General features: G+C 38.7%; 1 protein-coding gene across 3 annotated transcripts in view; it reads right to left on the reverse strand.

The window, feature by feature from the left end:
• The window catches only part of opcml (opioid binding protein/cell adhesion molecule-like), a 1,180,460-nt gene that overhangs the window by 1,591 nt on the left and 1,157,929 nt on the right, over nt 1-20,940 (reverse strand). For all 3 annotated transcript variants that reach the window (XM_034178871.1, XM_034178873.1, XM_034178872.1), the window contains one exon: nt 12,327-12,478. In XM_034178871.1, coding sequence (XP_034034762.1) covers nt 12,327-12,478 — 152 coding nt within the window. The remainder of the gene's footprint in view (nt 1-12,326; nt 12,479-20,940) is intronic.

Below are 20,940 nucleotides of genomic sequence, written 5' to 3' on the forward strand. Positions count from 1 at the left end.
ATTTTCTGTGTACTAAAAGTAGGCTTTACAGGTTTTCTATGTCAACATTTTATTGTGTCTTAAAGTAAATAAATTTGTACATGGTCACTGGACATACATAAAAATAAATAAAATCTGTAGTTTTTGTCAAAAGCATTTTCTTACAGATATTAATGAGACAAATGTAACTCCATAGCCCTGAGCTGAACTCTTGCAGCCGGCTGCGCTGTAATTCAGAAAGAACGCAGGGTGTCTCATTTTGGCAAAAAAAAACATGGTTTGTTGTCTGGATTACAACGTTTGGAAAGAGGCATCATTTGATTTAAAACTGTGATTCACTTTGAAATTATTAATTCCAACCGTACTCTAACTTGACTCGGCAAAGAGCAGCACAGTGTTTTGTGCGGTGCAAATTGAATGGAGGATGATTCTCTTTTCTTGCCCACAACAAGACAAGAGTCCCATTTAGTCACTTTAATCCGCACAAAAGTGACTCACAATTTACATCTTTAAATGGCTTTGAGAGGGGTTAAGAAGCTGACTTTCTGAAGCAGAGAACCAACGAAGCAGCGGATTGAAGCACTGCTTCGTTGCTTCAAGCTTCAAGCAGAGCCACTGCAGAAGAGGTTTATTGCAGACCTGCTGCAGGGTCTGCAATTAACGTAGAGAAATTATCATTTTCCTGATAAACACCCTCAAAAATCAACGGTTGCTCTGAAGGACTGATAACGGAATCGTTAAGCAAAAAGGCTACTGATGTCAGTGGATTAAATAATTTGTTAGGGCCCCTTCACACATAGTGTGAATATATACAACTCCGAGCGACTCCCGTTGGAACAGCTCCTATGAGCGAATCACGCAAACATCGTGCTGACATGCAGGCGTGCATGATACTGCTGCAATGGTCTGTGCACGCCGGAACAGAGTGCCAGCAGCTGCACGATGTGTAACCACATCGTGCAGCTGCTTTGAAGAAAAAAAAAAAAAAAAAAAAAAAAAAAAAACATGCTGCAATGGTTTTGTGCATGCGTGAAAACAGCAGCTTTTCGCAGCAGCTGCAGCATGTGTAACCACATTGCCAGCTGCTGTGAAAATAAACGGGAATCAAACCCACACTTTCCAAAAGCTGTTAGTCCATGTCCGTCCAAACACAGTACGTATTTCCCAGCCGTGAAGTACAGATCCACGGATCTCCACAGCCACTTCTGTCGGTGGTCACAACCCGTCAGGTCAGTGCCCACACCGACATGCCACTGTGTCTCTTTGCAAAGCACTTAGACAAATTTCACATCCAGCTCAACAGTGATTGTCTGCTGACTGTTGTCGTGTTAACAGTGCAAATGGCCACACATTTTCTAAGGCCATGGAAGCGTTGTTAGATGTTTGTGTGTTTCACCTGGAATTTGGCCGACACCTGCCATGAGAGGGTTTGATGGACTCTCCCAGGGCACACTCTGTCTTTCAGCCACTGGTGTGCACAAACAGTTGTAGCAAGAGGTATACGAGGAGTTGGAGGCAGCTACAATTTTGCATGTTTTGCATAGGACTCCTGCTTAATGCGCACTTGATGCACAATTCGACCAAATTCACACTGTGTGTGAAGGGTCCCTTAATGATTCTTGAAAAGAACTGGCTTTCGATACCCAAGCCTAAAGACTAACTAATGACTAACCAAACAGTGCATGTGAAATAACAGAAACACTCGGACATGAAAAACTAAACAGACAATGCACTGGTTAACACAATATTTCTTGCATGGAATTTTTCAGCAGATGTTAGGTACTTTGGGGGCACTGAATCCAAATCTGTTGTTAGCTTTTGCCAGTCACATCATGTTTTGGAGATATGAAAACATAGTTCTCGTATCAAGCATTGAAGAAAAATCTGCAGTCTCGCACACCTCTTCGGCACCATAAATGATATTACAGCCCTTGTTCACATTTGGCAAACCTGGTTTAAAAACTGCTTTTGTGCATGATTAGTGGTGTCAAACTGCTGAGGGAATGAGTAATGTTTGTGAAATCTATCAATAGGGAAAACGCAGATTGCAAAAAAAAAAACAAAAACGTGATACAGGAAATCTGGGTTCAGATTAGGATTCAGCACCCCAAAATGACCCTAAATCAGTTCTCAAAATCCATGCAAGAAAAAAAAAATACATTTTTTGTTGACCAATGTAATCGAAGATCATAACAGTGAGTAGAACCCTGACTAATAATAAACAACCCAAACCACAGACCAAAAGAATACCAGCATGGAAATAACAGACAACACATGTGAAAAATGAACCTCAACATATATGATAATCAAAACCAAAATACATAATTAAAACCAAAACCTGGAATGATGAACTATGAATAAACGAGCAGACAGACATACCAGACAGGGAGGATGGGCAGAGGTAGCATGCATACACGCAGGACACGGGGCGACAGGTGCACACGCACACGCACGCACGCACACACACACACACACACACACACACACATGGGAGAGGGGCATCAAATGCTACAGTATTTTTAGTGTAATGCTGGGATACATAAAAGTTTTGCATTCTTTCATGGCAGGAATTGAAGAATATGTACTTTAAGGAATGTCTGTGAGACTGCATAAGTAAAAGGTGGCAGAGAGACTTTATTTGGATGTGAAATGGCTGACATAAGCCATGACCGTGCTGAGTAGTCAGTCACAAGGACGAGTACGGGCTGAAAGGAAGTGGGTTGTCTGAGGCAGAGTGTCCTGGGGGAGATGCTTTACTACTGGTCTCAAAGAGGCTCAGTGGCCATGATGGGGCACTTACCACACGCAAAAACAAGTGAATCCGAAGTGTCAAGCCAAAGGAATTTTCTGTAGACCTCAGAAACTGGATTGTTTCGAGGCACAAACCTGGAGAAGGCAACAGAAACATTTCTGCTGTTTTGAAGGCCCCACTGAGCACAGTGGCCTCCATCATCCATAGTCCATGAGCCAGTCATGAATTTTGACTTAATCGGTACCACTTAAGGGGAGGAAATGACACTTAGATTCCAACCTCAGTGTATCGGCATACACAAAAATGTATGATAGCCATCCCAGAGTGGTAGTTGATGAATACTTTATTGAGCAAGTTAAAAACATTTATACATTGCGCACATTCATCTTTGAAAATCCGTACATTACTCAAAGGGAATAGAATGAAGTAAAACTTATATTTTCTACCCCCTTTCACATGTTTTATTTTCAACAACGCAGACAAGAATAAATAAAAAAATTTGCATTATACATATCAACATGTATTTACATAAATACACTACCTCTATACACAAATACCCTTACATACACCAATACACACACTAAATTCAATGAGATTTGACAATATAACACTTTTAACCCACATACATGCACCCATGGGCACCCAAGCCCATGCATGCATGCACGCACATTTACCTATATTCGATTAAACTTGATGATATAATAATTTTTTTTTTTTCCCACTCACATGTATCATGGGCAACTCGTGTGCATTCATATTTCCCATACATTCGTCATGACCAAATAATATAACAGTTTAGATCCACAAACATTCACACCTGTATGTATACTAAGAATTATGTTATTCAGTTTCATATTTTTTTAATATTTTGAGTTTTAAATTTCTTTTGAATTGATGTACTGTAGTACATACTTTGATGTCCTCGGTTAGGTTATTCCATAAATCCACCCCATGTCTCTTAAGGCACATTTGTTTCATTGTGGTACGAGCACACTGTTTTTTAAATTATATTTCCTTCTTAGATTGTAATCTGTAATTTCACTAAACAATTTTTGGAGGTTATCTGATAGTAGGTTTTGTTTCACTTTAAAAATAATTTGTAAAGTTTTAAATTCTGCAAGATCTCTAAATTTTAGTATTTTGGATTGTAAAAACAGTGTACTCGTATGATCTCTGAAGCCTACATTATGGATTATTCTTATTGCCCTTTTCTGTAACTTAAAAAGTGTGTCTTTTATATGTATAACCCCATACCTCAATGCCATAGCTAATATAAGGTAATATTAATGTGCAATACATAATATATAAGGACTCCTGATCTAAGAAATGTTTGGCTTTCCCCATTATGGAAATACTTCTGGCCATTTTGGATTGTATGCTAGCAATGTGGGGTTTCCAGCACATCCTGTGATCGATTATTATTCCTAAAAATCTATATTGGTTAACCCTTTCAATAGGAACCATGTCAATTTTAAGAATTACTTTTGTTTTCATTTCTCGGTTTCCAAAGAGCATTAATTTTGTCTTTGAAATATTAAGTGACAACTTATTACTATCAAACCAATTTTTAATTTAATAATTTCTATTTGCATTTCGATCATAAGTTGTTCCAGGTTTTCCCCAGAACATACTATCGTTGTGTCATCAGCAAAGAGGATAAATTTCAGTTTTTCAGAGATGAATTGCAAGTCATTAATATAAATTTAAAAAAGTTTAGGTCCTAAAACGGACCCTTGTGGAACTCCACAATGTATCTGTTTAAACAAAGATTTATATTCTCCTATTTGTACATATTGTTGCCTGTTGTTTAAATAAGATTGGAGCCAATTTAGTGCAATACCCCTTATGCCAATTTTTTCCAATTTACATAATAATATGTAATAGTATCAAACGCCTTTTTTAAGTCAATGAAAATTGTTTCTTTTTATCAATATTATTTGTTATTTCTTCCACTAAATAAATTAAAGCTAAAGTTGTTGATCTATTTTTTCTGAAACCATACTGGTTATCATTTAATATCTTGAACTTTTCAATGTATTGATCTAACCGTACTGTATATAGTTTTTCTAAAATTTTTGAGAATTGAGATAACACAGATATAGGTCTATAATTTGAGAATAGATACTTATCTCCACTTTTATATATAGGTGTAATTTTGGCAATCTTCATTTGACTTGGAAACTCTCCATTAATAAAAGATAAGTTATAGATATGACTTAGAGGTTTTGCAATTTCATTAATGACTTGTTTAATTATTGTAGTGTCCAACTTATTGCAATCTACTGATTTTTTTGCCTTCAATTCATTAACAGTGTTTATTATTTCCATTTCGTCTGTTGCTGATAGAAAGAATGAATTTGAGTTTACTTGTTCAGTACCTATTTCTGAGGCTGAATATGGCATTTTTATTTCAGCTGCTAATTCTGGCCCTATATTGACAAAATAATGATTAAATGCATTTACTAGCTCTTCGTTGTTATAGATCTTTATATCACTGTCAATGAAATAGTCCGGCAAGGTACTACGGTTCTCCTTTTTCCCGATGACACTATTTATTACATTCCAGAGGCCTTTAATATTTCCCTTGTTTTGTTCTAGTTGTGTTTTATAATACATCTTTTTACAATTTCTTAATACACATGTCAACTTATTTTTATATATTTTATATTTATTTTCTGTTTCGATTGTTCTTTCTTTAATAAATACCCTGTATAGCCAGTTTTTCTTTTTACAGGCATTAATTAAACTGCTTGTCATCCATGGGTTGGTTTTAGCTTGTTGTTTGATTTGGATTGATTTCACAGGGCAACATTGATCATAGAGAGTCAAAAATTTATTCAAAAAAGTGTTATAAGCCGAGTTAACCTCAGTTTCATCTAATATCACTTTCCAGTCTTGTTTTAATAGATTTTGTTTGAATATCATTATTGATTCATTTGTTTTTACTCTTATGAAATTAGTAATCTTAATATTTTTCTTGGCTTTCCTATAGTTATAACATATTTTCAAAGGTAAAAATACTGGTAAGTGGTCACTTATATCGTTTATTAATATGCCACTGGAAATGTCATTGTTTCTCTCAGATTGTTCTGTCTGAGTTATTTTCATTAGTTACTTCATCCAAACCATCAACATGTCTATTAGACCCCATTCCTACCAGGCTGCTCAAGGAAGTCCTACCATTATTTAATGCTTCGATCTTAAATATGATCAATCTATCACTCTCAATCTCACTCCGAAGACTTGGTCTTCGGAGTGAGATTGCATCAGAATGTTGGCTCTCTGTTGGGACTGTTTACACAGAGACTGCTACCTGCTGCTTTGGACTTGAACTAACAGTCTTTTTCAAGACTTTTTTACTTTTTTACTTTTTTACCTTTTTACTTTTTTTTTTACTTTTTTACTGTGCTCCAACGCCTAAGGAAGACCTCTAACGGTCGAAACATCGCGACGGAGCACTTTTATCAGCTAACTTTCATCAGCGTTGGCAAGCTAACTAGCTTGCTAACGCTTTCGTTTTTATTTTTTTATTTATTTATTTATTTATTTATTTATTTATTTTATTTTTTTTTAGCACTGTTGTCGTGCGTTATCTGTGCTGCTCCACAGCGTGTTTAGTCGATTTTTATTTTATTTTAGCACCGTTGTCGTGTGTTCGCTGTTGTCGTGCGTTGCCTGTGCTGCTTCATGGCCTGTTTGGTGCCTTGATTGGGGCACTCCTTCTGCTGAATCACCTCTAAATTATTTACACATTATTCACTTTGTGTGTTTTTAGGAATCCGCTAGGTTGCGTAGCTACTAGCTCTTAGCCGATTTAGCATGGCGGCTTCTCCTGTCTCTCCCGCACTTTTCTGCTCTGGGTGTGAAATGTTTAGTTATTCCTCGGCCTCCTTTAGCAGTAACGGTACTTGTAATAAGTGCAGCTTATTCGTAGCTTTGGAGGCCAGGCTGGGCGAATTGGAGACTCGGCTCCGCACCGTGGAAAATTCTACAGCTAGCCAGGCCCCTGTAGTCGGTGCGGACCAAGGTAGCTTAGCCGCCGTTAGTTCCCCCCTGGCAGATCCCGGGCAGTCGGGAAAGCAGGCTGACTGGGTGACTGTGAGGAGGAAGCGTAGCCCTAAACAGAAGCCCCGCGACACCGTCAACCCGTTCACATCTCTAACCGTTTTTCCCCACTCGACGATACACTCGCCGAGGATCAAACTCTGGTTATTGGCGACTCTGTTTTGAGAAATGTGAAGTTAGCGACACCAGCAACCAATGTCAATTGTCTTCCGGGGGCCAGAGCAGGCGACATCGAAGGACATTTGAAATTGCTGGCTAAGGCTAAGCGTAAATTTGGTAAGATTGTAATTCACGTCGGCAGTAATGACACTCGGTTACGCCAATCGGAGGTCACTAAAATTAACATTAAATCGGTGTGTAACTTTGCAAAAACAATGTCGGACTCTGTTGTTTTCTCTGGGCCCCTCCCCAATCAGACCGGGAGTGACATGTTTAGCCGCATGTTCTCCTTGAATTGCTGGCTGTCTGAGTGGTGTCCAAAAAATGAGGTGGGCTTCATTGATAATTGGCAAAGCTTCTGGGGAAAACCTGGTCTTGTTAGGAGAGACGGCATCCATCCCACTTTAGATGGAGCAGCTCTCATTTCTAGAAATCTGGCCAATTTTCTTGGATCCTCCAAACTGTGACTGTCCAGCGTTGGGACCAGGAGGCAGAGCTGTGGTCTTATACACCTCTCTGCAGCTTCTCTCCCCCTGCCATCCCCTCATTACCCCATCCCCGTAGAGACGGTGCCTGCTCCCAGACCACCAATAACCAGCAAAAATCTATTTAAGCATAAAAATTAAAAAAGAAAAAATAATATAGCACCTTCAACTGCACCACAGACTAAAACAGTTAAATGTGGTCTATTAAACATTAGGTCTCTCTCTTCTAAGTCCCTGTTGGTAAATGATATAATAATTGATCAACGTATTGATTTATTCTGCCTAACAGAAACCTGGTTACAGCAGGATGAATATGTTAGTTTAAATGAGTCAACACCCCCGAGTCACACTAACTGTCAGAATGCTCGTAGCACGGGCCGTGGCGGAGGATTAGCAGCAATATTCCATTCCAGCTTATTAATTAATCAAAAACCTAGACAGAGCTTTAATTCATTTGAAAGCTTGTCTCTTAGTCTTGTCCATCCAAATTGGAAGTCCCAAAAACCAGTTTTATTTGTTATTATCTATCGTCCACCTGGTCGTTACTGTGAGTTTCTCTGTGAATTTTCAGACCTTTTGTCTGACTTAGTGCTTAGCTCAGATAAGATAATTATAGTGGGCGATTTTAACATCCACACAGATGCTGAGAATGACAGCCTCAACACTGCATTTAATCTATTATTAGACTCTATCGGCTTTGCTCAAAAAGTAAATGAGTCCACCCACCACTTTAATCATATCTTAGATCTTGTTCTGACTTATGGTATGGAAATAGAAGACTTAACAGTATTCCCTGAAAACTCCCTTCTGTCTGATCATTTTTTAATAACAGTTACATTTACCCTGATGGACTACCCTGCAGTGGGGAATAAGTTTCATTACACTAGAAGTCTTTCAGAAAGCGCTGTAACTAGGTTTAAGGATATGATTCCTTCTTTATGTTCTCTAATGTCATATACCAACACAGAGCAGAGTAGCTACCTAAACTCTGTAAGGGAGTTAGAGTATCTCGTCAATAGTTTTACATCCTCTTTGAAGACAACTTTGGATGCTGTAGCTCCTCTGAAAAAGAGAGCTTTAAATCAGAAGTGTCTGACTCCGTGGTATAACTCACAAACTCGTAGCTTAAAGCAGATAACCCGTAAGTTGGAGAGGAAATGGCGTCTCACTAATTTAGAAGATCTTCACTTAGCCTGGAAAAAGAGTTTGTTGCTCTATAAAAAAGCCCTCCGTAAAGCTAGGACATCTTTCTACTCATCACTAATTGAAGAAAATAAGAATAACCCCAGGTTTCTTTTCAGCACTGTAGCCAGGCTGACAAAGAGTCAGAGCTCTATTGAGCTGAGTATTCCATTAACTTTAACTAGTAATGACTTCATGACTTTCTTTGCTAACAAAATTTTGACTATTAGAGAAAAAATTACTCATAACCATCCCAAAGATGTATCGTTATCTTTGGCTGCTTTCAGTGATGCCGGTATTTGGTTAGACTCTTTCTCTCCGATTGTTCTGTCTGAGTTATTTTCATTAGTTACTTCATCCAAACCATCAACATGTTTATTAGACCCCATTCCTGCCAGGCTGCTCAAGGAAGTCCTACCATTATTTAATGCTTCAATCTTAAATATGATCAATCTATCTTTGTTAGTTGGTTACGTACCACAGGCCTTTAAGGTGGCAGTAATTAAACCATTGCTTAAAAAGCCATCACTTGACCCAGCTATCTTAGCTAATTATAGGCCAATCTCCAACCTTCCTTTTCTCTCAAAGATTCTTGAGAGGGTAGTTGTAAAACAGCTAACTGATCACCTGCAGAGGAATGGTCTATTTGAAGAGTTTCAGTCAGGTTTTAGAATTCATCATAGTACAGAAACAGCATTAGTGAAGGTTACAAATGATCTTCTTATGGCTTCGGACAGTGGACTTATCTCTGTGCTCGTTCTGTTGGACCTCAGTGCTGCTTTTGATACTGTTGACCATAAAATTTTATTACAGAGATTAGAGCATGTCATAGGTATTAAAGGCACTGCGCTGCGGTGGTTTGAGAGCATATTTCACCCGTGTTGGCCTCTCTTCATTGGCTTCCTGTTAATTCTAGAATAGAATTTAAAATTCTTCTTCTTACTTATAAGGTTTTGAATAATCAGGTCCCATCTTATCTTAGGGACCTCGTAGTACCATATTACCCCATTAGAGCGCTTCGCTCTCAGACTGCGGGCTTACTTGTAGTTCCTAGGGTTTGTAAGAGTAGAATGGGAGGCAGAGCCTTCAGCTTTCAGGCTCCTCTCCTGTGGAACCAGCTCCCAATTCAGATCAGGGAGACAGATACCCTCTCTACTTTTAAGATTAGGCTTAAAACTTTCCTTTTTGCTAAGGCTTATAGTTAGGGCTGGATCGGGTGACCCTGGACCATCCCTTGGTTATGCTGCTTTAGACGTAGATTGTGGGGGGGTTCCCATGATGCACTGTTTCTTTCTCTTTTTGCTCCGTATGCATCACTCTGCATTTAATCATTAGTGATCGATCTCTGCCCCCCTTCACGGCATGTCTTTTTCCTGGTTTTTTCCCTCAGCCCCAACCAGTCTCAGCAGAAGACTGCCCCTCCCTGAGCCTGGTTCTGCTGGAGGTTTCTTCCTGTTAAAAGGGAGTTTTTCCTTCCCACTGTGGCCAAGTGCTTGCTCATAGGGGGTCGTTTTGACCGTTGGGGTTTTTCATAATTACTGTATGGCCTTGCCTTACAATATGGAGCGCCTTGGGGCAACTGTTTGTTGTGATTTGGCGCTATATAAGAAAAAAGTTGATTGATATCTTTATTAGTTGGCTATGTACCACAGGCTTTTAAGGTGGCAGTAATTAAACCATTACTTAAAAAGCCATCACTTCACCCAGCTATCTTAGCTAATTATAGGCCAATCTCCAACCTTCCTTTTCTCTCAAAAATTCTTGAAAGGGTAGTTGTAAAACAGCTAACTGATCATCTGCAGAGGAATGGTCTATTTGAAGAGTTTCAGTCAGGTTTTAGAATTCATCATAGTACAGAAACAGCATTAGTGAAGGTTACAAATGATCTTCTTATGGCCTCAGACAGTGGACTCATCTCTGTGCTTGTTCTGTTAGACCTCAGTGCTGCTTTTGATACTGTTGACCATAAAATTTTATTACAGAGATTAGAGCATGCCATAGGTATTAAAGGCACTGCGCTGCGGTGGTTTGAATCATATTTATCTAATAGATTACAATTTGTTCATGTAAATGGGGAATCTTCTTCACAGACTAAGGTTAATTATGGAGTTCCACAAGGTTCTGTGCTAGGACCAATTTTATTCACTTTATACATGCTTCCCTTAAGCAGTATTATTAGACGGCATTGCTTAAATTTTCATTGTTATGCAGATGATACCCAGCTTTATCTATCCATGAAGCCAGAGGACACACACCAATTAGCTAAACTGCAGGATTGTCTTACAGACATAAAGACATGGATGACCTCTAATTTCCTGCTTTTAAACTCAGATAAAACTGAAGTTATTGTACTTGGCCCCACAAATCTTAGAAACATGGTGTCTAACCAGATCCTTACTCTGGATGGCATTACCCTGACCTCTAGTAATACTGTGAGAAATCTTGGAGTCATTTTTGATCAGGATATGTCATTCAATGTGCATATTAAACAAATATGTAGGACTGCTTTTTTGCATTTACGCAATATCTCTAAAATTAGAAAGGTCTTGTCTTAGAGTGATGCTGAAAAACTAATTCATGCATTTATTTCCTCTAGGCTGGACTATTGTAATTCACTATTATCAGGTTGTCCTAAAAGTTCCTTGAAAAGCCTTCAGTTAATTCAAAATGCTGCAGCTAGAGTACTAACGGGGACTAGAAGGAGAGAGCATATCTCACCCATATTGGCCTCTCTTCATTGGCTTCCTGTTAATTCTAGAATAGAATTTAAAATTCTTCTTCTTACTTATAAGGTTTTGAATAATCAGGTCCCATCTTATCTTAGGGACCTCATAGTAACATATCACCCCAATAGAGCGCTTCGCTCTCAGACTGCAGGCTTACTTGTAGTTCCTAGGGTTTGTAAGAGTAGAATGGGAGGCAGAGCCTTCAGCTTTCAGGCTCCTCTCCTCTGGAACCAGCAACCAAATTCAAATCAGGGAGACAGACACCCTCTCTACTTTTAAGATTAGGCTTAAAACTTTCCTTTTTGCTAAAGCTTATAGTTAGGGCTGGATCAGGTGACCCTGAACCATCCCTTAGTTATGCTGCTATAGACTTAGACTGCTGGGGGGTTCCCATGATGCACTGAGTGTTTCTTTCTCTTTTTGCTCTGTATGCACCACTCTGCATTTAATCATTAGTGATTGATCTCTGCTCCCCTCCACAGCATGTCTTTTTCCTGGTTCTCTCCCTCAGCCCCAACCAGTCCCAGCAGAAGACTGCCCCTCCCTGAGCCTGGTTCTGCTGGAGGTTTCTTCCTGTTAAAAGGGAGTTTTTCCTTCCCACTGTCGCCAAACCTGGTAGGATTAAGTTGAATTCAAATTATTGTTGTCTGTGTATTCTATTTGCACTGCCCACAGACTCACAAGGGGAAACGTGAGATTTTCTATGTTTTGAGTAAAGGTTATTTTTATAGGTTTTTTTTCCCAACACAGTGCAATATCACGATGTCCACGAGGGGGCCCACTCCCACATAAATATGAAGGGCTGATTCTAACTTCATGAAAACTTTAATTCATTGTTGCAGGTGATGGTTATGAATACTATATTCTATTTCTACTAATAAACACCTCTAAATCCTCCACAGTGTAGCTTTATAAAGGCATTTTCTTTTTTTTTTACAAAATATCTATTTATCATATAAACATGGAAGACAAACTTACCATAAAGAATTATGCTGGCATTAGTGATCCCCATGTTGTTCATCGCAACACAGGTGTAGTTTCCATAGTCTTCCTCTGAGACGTTGAAAAAGATGAGCATTGACTGTTTACCTTTATTCTCGATTTTCACCCCATTTAGACCATTGAAGAGCCTGTGAAAGAAGTCGAGAGCAGCTTTCAGAACGTTTGATCGTTTGATACAGGAAGTACTTTTCTCAAGCTGCTGATGGATCTTTGCTGTCAGCTCTTGTCTTGGATTCATCAAAACTTAAATCTCAGAGAGAGAGAGAGAGAGAGAGAGAGAGAAAAAAAAAAATAAGAAAAATATTTTACACCTGTAAGCCAGAAGTTGCAAATATCTTTCACACCGGAGCCAATAGTTAAATTACCGCTCAGCATTTCATTAAAGTAAGTGGATTTGTGTGCAATGTAACCAAACATAAGCATTGCTCTTTGGCTTATCACATCTGCTTTCTCACTGCTGCTGTTTCATTGCCTTATTTCTAATTTACAGATGCTACTCATTTATTTTATCAGCCTGCTCAGTCTTTTTGTTCTCTGGGACTGATTTTTCTTCTGGGGGGTGACGAGTGAGGGTGCTGTCACCGTTAGGGACCATTTAACAGTGCAACATCGCCTGTGTTAATATCAGCTCTGGTGCCGCTTGTAAACATCTTTGCAGTCTCCAGGCTTCAGCTGAAAAAGGCGGCATTATTCCATAATATCCTCAAAGGCCTCAAGCGACACACCCCGCTGCTATAAACCAATTACAGTGTAAACATAATAATAGGAGCCTTTGGTGACGATGCCTGTTTTGCAAATGATCCAACTGAAGATTTCTTTTTGTTTTTTGATGTTTATAATATGATTAAAATGATATTCTGCCCACAGAGAGAAAGAAGAAAATTGCAGGGCATGAAGGATTATCTAATCTAAACCACAATCTTATTTCAAACAAGAATGTGTGATTTAAAAAACAAAACAAAAACAAACAAACAAACAAAAAAAAAAAACTCACTTCTCAAGAGAAATGATCCACTCTGGTTCATTTTCCACCAGTGGGTCTCTAACACTGATTAAATCAATACCGATGCCACAAATCCACTTCACGATTCGTAATCAACACCCCAACAGAGATGTTTTACTTGGTCTAATGGCTGGTCTGAAAGTAAAATCCCTCAAAGTGTGAGGAGATACAAGATGTTACTGCATTTCTTAATTCATTTTTTACCTCTGCCAACAAAGTTGGGCGGAGGTAATGTTTTCGACCCTGTTTGTGAACAGTCTGGAGCCCACAATATTTCATATATCAAAGTTTCATACATGAAGTTTTTACTGAAGATTCATCTCCTGATAGGCAAGAAGTGATTCAATTTTCAAGATCATAGGTCAAAGGTGAAAGTCAGGAAAAATCTTGGAAAATTGGCAAAAAAAAATCCCTATCTTTAACATTGAATGAATTTTCAAAAATATAACTGTCAAAAAACAAACAAACAAACAAAATCTTTATATTTGACTGCATTATGGTGTCCTTTATGGACTGACAAAGTTTGATATCAATCTGATCCGGACTGTGGATTTTGTGGACATTAGAATTTAATATTGAAAAGCCCATTTGGAATACATTTTGTAAGCTTAACGGTCAAAAACAACTCTAAAATCATACATGTTAGTTCCTGTCTATTGTATGCTTTGCAACAGTCAGACCACTGTGAGGAGCTGAGATCAGAAGGGGGCGGGGCAGCTGCTACTGCAAAAACAGTGTAAATTACTTTGCACATACAACAACACAGACAGTGAGTAGGAGACATCAAACACAAAGCACTTTTCACTCATGGTTTCACTTTCCAAAATCTAATTCTGGACAGTTTATCAATATTAATGGAAACGCTGTCATTTTTACAAAGTGAAAATATCACATAAATCTTTTAAAAACACGAGTAATGCACTAATTCTGAAGGTTTGAGCATCAACTGACACACGCGCCAAAAGGCACTATGGGAAATTTACCATAATACAGCAGCGGGCAGTGTGCATAAAGCCACAAGCTCTGGCTCGTTGTTCATTTGGGGTTTGTGGTCACATTTGATTTCACTCAGAGGCCTCTGTGGTGTTTAAACTCAAAACTGGCTTATTAGTAGCTGACACTGTACTGAGTTAATACTAAACGTTAGTGGTTAGCTGTAACTTATGCCATTTTTTTGTGTGTGGTTTATTGGTTTAGCATTATAAAAGTTAACTTTTCAGTTAGCGGATTAACGGTCATCAAAGCTAAATCTGGTTAGCTGTGCCCATCACTGACCTGGAGTACTGTTCAAAACCATCAACTCTACATCAAATCATGCTGCTTCTGTTGCTATATCTGTGCTTGGACAACTGAAACCTGTGAGGAGATTTTAAATTTCATTATTGACAAAATTACAAAGATACATCATCTCCATCTCCAGCTGTCCATACCAGTGTCATCTTCCCAGCTGTCTGTCCCTCAGAAGATATTCCCTCATGCCTTTTTAAAGTGTTTTTTCTTTTTTTGCCATGATATTTGCCCCTTCATTCTGGCCATATTTAATATATCTTTAACTAATGGAGTCATCCTTTAAAGCTTTAAGCACAAATTGTGCAACCTCTATCAAAGAAGCCTAGTTTAGACCCTAATGACTATAAAATTACAGGCTCATCTTCACTGTAGCATTCATCTCTAAGATCCTGGAAAAAGTTGTCTTACTTCAACACTTTTAATAACTTTGATAAATTTCAGTCTGTTTTTTTAAAGTGCATATCACTGATAAATAAAATATCAAATGAGCTATTAGAAATAAATAAAGAATTATGAAAATATTAATGTATTTCATTTATTTGTGGTGCCAAATGCCCAGAGAAATTAAGTAATAAACATGGGGATATAAACATGATTATACCTGCCTCTGATAAATGTTCAGAAACCTCAAGCTGTGAAGAATATGAACTTTGGTGTCATCATCTCAGGCCACACCTCTCGAGAGGCACTATACGGTTGTTAAGTGTGACGTGGACAAATGACAGTGCCACACAGTGGAACAATAATTCCACATGGCTGTGTGTGTGAACACAGCAGGTGTGAAATCAGAGACACTTTCACAGTATATAATCATTATTATTCAGTCTTATTGAGACATATGCAATGTTTTTCTGAATACACCATGGGTTACAAAGAGATGGAGATGGACATTTGTTGATCGGAAAATACAAGAATTTGATTTGAAAGCCAAGTTAAAGCCATATTAAAACGATATTTAAGACAGATTACCTTTAGAGACAAAAATCAACCCAGATTGACTGTGTGTACTGGAGTAAGTCATGAAGTGGACACAGGTTGAATGACCCTCAGACAGCACCTGAGGTTACATCATATTATGGCTAAAAAAAATACCTCTGAATCTGTGTGCATATCTCAGACACTATATGGCTAAATTTATTTTTATCAGCTACATCAGAACTCGCACAAATTAAAGAGTTGCAAATAATAATTCATAGTCTGGTATATAATTTTTAAAAATATAGTGTTAACTAGAGTGCTATATGCTTTTTAAAGCCATGCACAGTACAGTCAGTCTTGTTCATGGTACACAACGATATCCTACTATTCACTGATTCCGTTTCCTGTGGAGTCTTAGTTTTGCATGATCTCAGTGCAGCTTTTGATACAGTTGACCATGACATCCTGTTAAAAGAATATGAGGAAAAAGTAGGCCTGCGTGGCCTAGTTTTAACGTGGTTCACCCATGGGCAAAATTTGGTGGGGGATAGGGGGAACATGTCCCCCCCCACCTTTGTAACCAGAGGGGACAGAATATGGTATGTCCCCCCACCTTCTGACATATATGTGTGTACTTGAAACATGCTATGCCAGTCTTATGTGCCAAACCATGTCAGAATAGTATCTTTGTGTCTGCAAGTTTGTATTTTTAGCAGCACTGACTTGTTTACAACACCTGTTTCTTGTTTGTCACATTCGGAATTTTCTGGGACTGCATTTGCCCAGATTTGAAACCAAAAATAGTTGCCTCTAGGGACTAGTGTCTACACATAGGTATCAATGGACCATATGCTAATTTACTAAATTCTGAAAGTTAGAAAAGGAAATCGGAAATTTAAAGGAGAACGACCTACGTTTGGACAGTTTTTTGCTGTTTCGTCAGATTTTTTGGTCGTATGTAATCTCTACGGAGTTCCCCCTGCAATTCGGCTCACTGCCGGCCTCGCTCTCTCTGCTGCTGTCCATGTACATTTGTTTTTACGCAATCTATGGAATTATGTCAAGAAAATCCAGAAATTCACAGAGAACAGAGATTAGCTCAGGCAGATCTGTACGCCCTTCTAGCATGTGCAATATCTTTCTCTCTCTCTGCTTGTTTCTCACTCTCCGTGCCACTCCATCTATTCAATTTCAATGGAGCTTTAGTGACATGGGAAACATACACTTACACTGTCAAAGCAAGTGTTACAGAGAGCAAAAATAAAAGTTAAAATTAAAATTAAGAAGATGTACATACAGTTAACAATATTCTACAGTAAATAGATGTGTAAACAGGAGATGTGGGATTGAAATAATAGTAAAAATTGTGCTTTCAATGTAAAATATACTATCCTATAAAATGTGTTATACATAGATAAAGTGACATAGTGGTTTAATCTCCTGTTTTGGGTTTACAGTAGTTTATGTCTGTTGCTCCGTCCTGTCTTGTCGCAGCAGCTCACAAACCATGCTGCTGTGTTTGCACATTGTTGTACTTCACTGAAGAGATACTGACGTTTTGCGATGTTGGTTATGCTCTGAAAGTCTTTTTGGGTGTTTGTGATCTGTGGGAAGTATGTGTCTCTGATTTCTTGGTACAGCAGGCAGGTGGTTAGGAAGTGCAACTCGGTCTCCACCTCAGTTGTAAGCAGTGGGTGCACAGTCTGTCTTCTCTGGGGAGCCAGGTCTGTTGGTGGCAGCTTTTCTTCACGGCGAGGCTGTGCTCACTGAGTCTGTACATGGTCATGGACTTCCCAAGCTTTGGGTTGGTCACAGTGCTCAGGTATTCTACCACAGAGTACTGTCTGTTTAGGGCAAATAGCTCATTGTCCGTCTCGTATGCGCAATCTCTCTCTCTCTGCCCCCTCTCCATGTTGATGATCTCTCTGTGTTTGTTTTGGTCTTTCTCTTTTTGCAAGGACGTGTACAATCACTGAGACAATATAATGTTGTGCTTTCAAGGTGTACTGGGCTCCAAAGTGACTCTCAGCAGCAGGAAAGCAGGTCTGCATCTGTGTTTCACACTTATTTCTCTTTAAGCTCTGCTATTTCAAGAAATATGACCGAGGTTGACCTATTTCAAGGAATATGACCGAGGTTGACCTGTGTACAACCCCTCGGTCTGTCACAGTTTTACTCTTCCTAACTTCCTCTGACTGCATTTTTATTACTTATTATTGTCATTATTATTTTTGCTTGTTTTCGTTGGCTCTGTTGTAATTTTGAACATGTAAGAATTAAACTCTTCATTGGCTTGTTCTTATAGCCACTATCTCACTGGTGCCTCAATCGGGTAGCGTGTACGTTTTGTTGTTGTAGTGCCGTAAACTAGTTCATGTTTCTCGCGAGACCCGAAATGTTCCTTCACTCAACTCTGGGTTGGTTTCTCTGAAGCTGCAAGGCTGGTTTTCTGCTACCAGTCCACTGTTGGGAGAGAGACAGAGAGAGAGAGAGAGAGAGAGCCCCAATTCTCCCCAAAACAAGACATTTAACCAACACAATTACCCACGTTGGTCCCTGAACAAAGTGCAGAAGTCCCAGAGAACAAAGAGACCAGATAGACAGGAGACGGAGACAAGAAGAAGAGTGTCTCTCCCTTATTTAGCAGGAGTAGGGGAAAAACTACAGAGGATCTTCAGACAGCACAAAATCCCAGTTTACTTTAAACCGGTTAACACCTTGGGACAGAAATTATCAATCAATCAATCAATCAACTTTATTTATATAGCGCCAAATCACAACAAACAGTTGCCCCAAGGCGCTTTATATTGTAAGGCAAGGCCATACAATAATTACGTAAAAACCCCAACGGTCAAAACGACGTTTTTCAGCATCACTCTGAGACAAGACCTTTCTAATTTTAGAGATATTGCACAAATGCAAAAAAGCAGTCCTACATATTTGTTTAATATGCGCTTTGAATGACATATCCTGATCAAAAATGACTCCAAGATTTCTCACAGTATTACTAGAGGTCAGGGTAATGCCATCCAGAGTAAGGATCTGGTTAGACACCATGTTTCTAAGATTTGTGGGGCCAAGTACAATAACTTCAGTTTTATCTGAGTTTAAAAGCAGGAAATTAGAGGTCATCCATGTCTTTATGTCTGTAAGACAATCCTGCAGTTTAGCTAATTGGTGTGTGTCCTCTGGCTTCATGGATAGATAAAGCTGGGTATCATCTGCATAACAATGAAAATTTAAGCAATGCCGTCTAATAATACTGCCTAAGGGAAGCATGTATAAAGTGAATAAAATTGGTCCTAGCACAGAACCTTGTGGAACTCCATAATTAACCTTACTCTGTGAAGAAGATTCCCCATTTACATGACCAAATTGTAATCTATTAGATAAATATGATTCAAACCACCGCAGCGCAGTGCCTTTAATACCTATGGCATGCTCTAATCTCTGTAATAAAATTTTATGGTCAACAGTATCAAAAGCAGCACTGAGGTCTAACAGAACAAGCACAGAGATGAGTCCACTGTCTGAGGCCATAAGAAGATCATTTGTAACCTTCACTAATGCCGTTTCTGTACTATGATGAATTCTAAAACCTGACTGAAACTCTTCAAATAGACCATTCCTCTGCAGATGATCAGTTAGCTGTTTTACAACTACCCTTTCAAGAATTTTTGAGAGAAAAGGAAGGTTGGAGATTGGCCTATAATTAGCTAAGATAGCTGGGTCAAGTGATGGCTTTTTAAGTAATGGTTTAATTACTGCCACCTTAAAAGCCTGTGGTACATAGCCAACTAATAAAGATAGATTGATCATATTTAAGATCGAAGCATTAAATAATGGTAGGGCTTCCTTGAGCAGCCTGGTAGGAATGGGGTCTAATAGACATGTTGATGGTTTGGATGAAGTAACTAATGAAAATAACTCAGACAGAACAATCAGAGAGAAAGAGTCCAACCAAATACCGGCATCACTGAAAGCAGCCAAAGATAACGATACGTCTTTGGGATGGTTATGAGTAATTTTTTCTCTAATAGTTAAAATTTTATTAGCAAAGAAAGTCATGAAGTCATTACTAGTTAAAGTTAAAGGAATACTCGGCTCAATAGAGCTCTGACTCTTTGTCAGCCTGGCTACAGTGCTGAAAAGAAACCTGGGGTTGTTCTTATTTTCTTCAATTAGTGATGAGTAGTAAGATGTCCTAGCTTTACGGAGGGCTTTTTTATAGAGCAACAGACTCTTTTTCCAGGCTAAGTGAAGATCTTCTAAATTAGTGAGACGCCATTTCCTCTCCAACGTACGGGTTATCTGCTTTAAGCTGCGAGTTTGTGAGTTATACCACGGAGTCAGGCACTTCTGATTTGAAGCTCTCTTTTTCAGAGGAGCTACAGCATCCAAAGTTGTCTTCAATGAGGATGTAAAACTATTGACGAGATACTCTATCTCACTTACAGAGTTTAGGTAGCTACTCTGCACTGTGTTGGTATATGGCATTAGAGAACATAAAGAAGGAATCATATCCTTAAACCTAGTTACAGCGCTTTCTGAAAGACTTCTAGTGTAATGAAACTTATTCCCCACTGATGGGTAGTCCATCAGAGTAAATGTAAATGTTATTAAGAAATGATCAGACAGAAGGGAGTTTTCAGGGAATACTGTTAAGTCTTCAATTTCCATACCATAAGTCAGAACAAGATCTAAGATATGATTAAAGTGGTGGGTGGACTCATTTACATTTTGAGCAAAGCCAACTGAGTCTAATAATAGATTAAATGCAGTGTTGAGGCTGTCATTCTCAGCATCTGTGTGGATGTTAAAATCGCCCACTATAATGATCTTATCTGAGCTAAGCACTAAGTCAGACAAAAGGTCTGAAAATTCACAGAGAAACTCACAGTAACGACCAGGTGGACAATAGATAATAACAAATAAAACTGGTTTTTGGGACTTCCAATTTGGATGGACAAGACTAAGAGTCAAGCTTTCAAATGAATTAAAGCTCTGTCTAGGTTTTTGATTAATTAATAAGCTGGAATGGAAGATTGCTGCTAATCCTCCGCCTCGGCCCGTGCTACGAGCATTCTGGCAGTTGGGGGTGTTGACTCATTTAAACTAACATATTCATCCTGCTGTAACCAGGTTTCTGTAAGGCAGAATAAATCAATATGTTGATCAATTATTATATCATTTACTAACAGGGACTTAGAAGAGAGAGACCTAATGTTTAATAGACTACATTTAACTGTTTTAGTCTGAGGTGCAGTTGAAGGTGCTATATTATTTTTTCTTTTTGAATTTTTATGCTTAAATAGATTTTTACTGGTTATTGGTGGTCTGGGAGCAGGCACCGTCTCTACGGGGATGGGGTAATGAGGG

Source organism: Thalassophryne amazonica, chromosome 9, assembly GCF_902500255.1.
Source record: "Thalassophryne amazonica chromosome 9, fThaAma1.1, whole genome shotgun sequence".
NCBI classification, from domain to species: Eukaryota; Metazoa; Chordata; class Actinopteri; order Batrachoidiformes; family Batrachoididae; genus Thalassophryne; species Thalassophryne amazonica.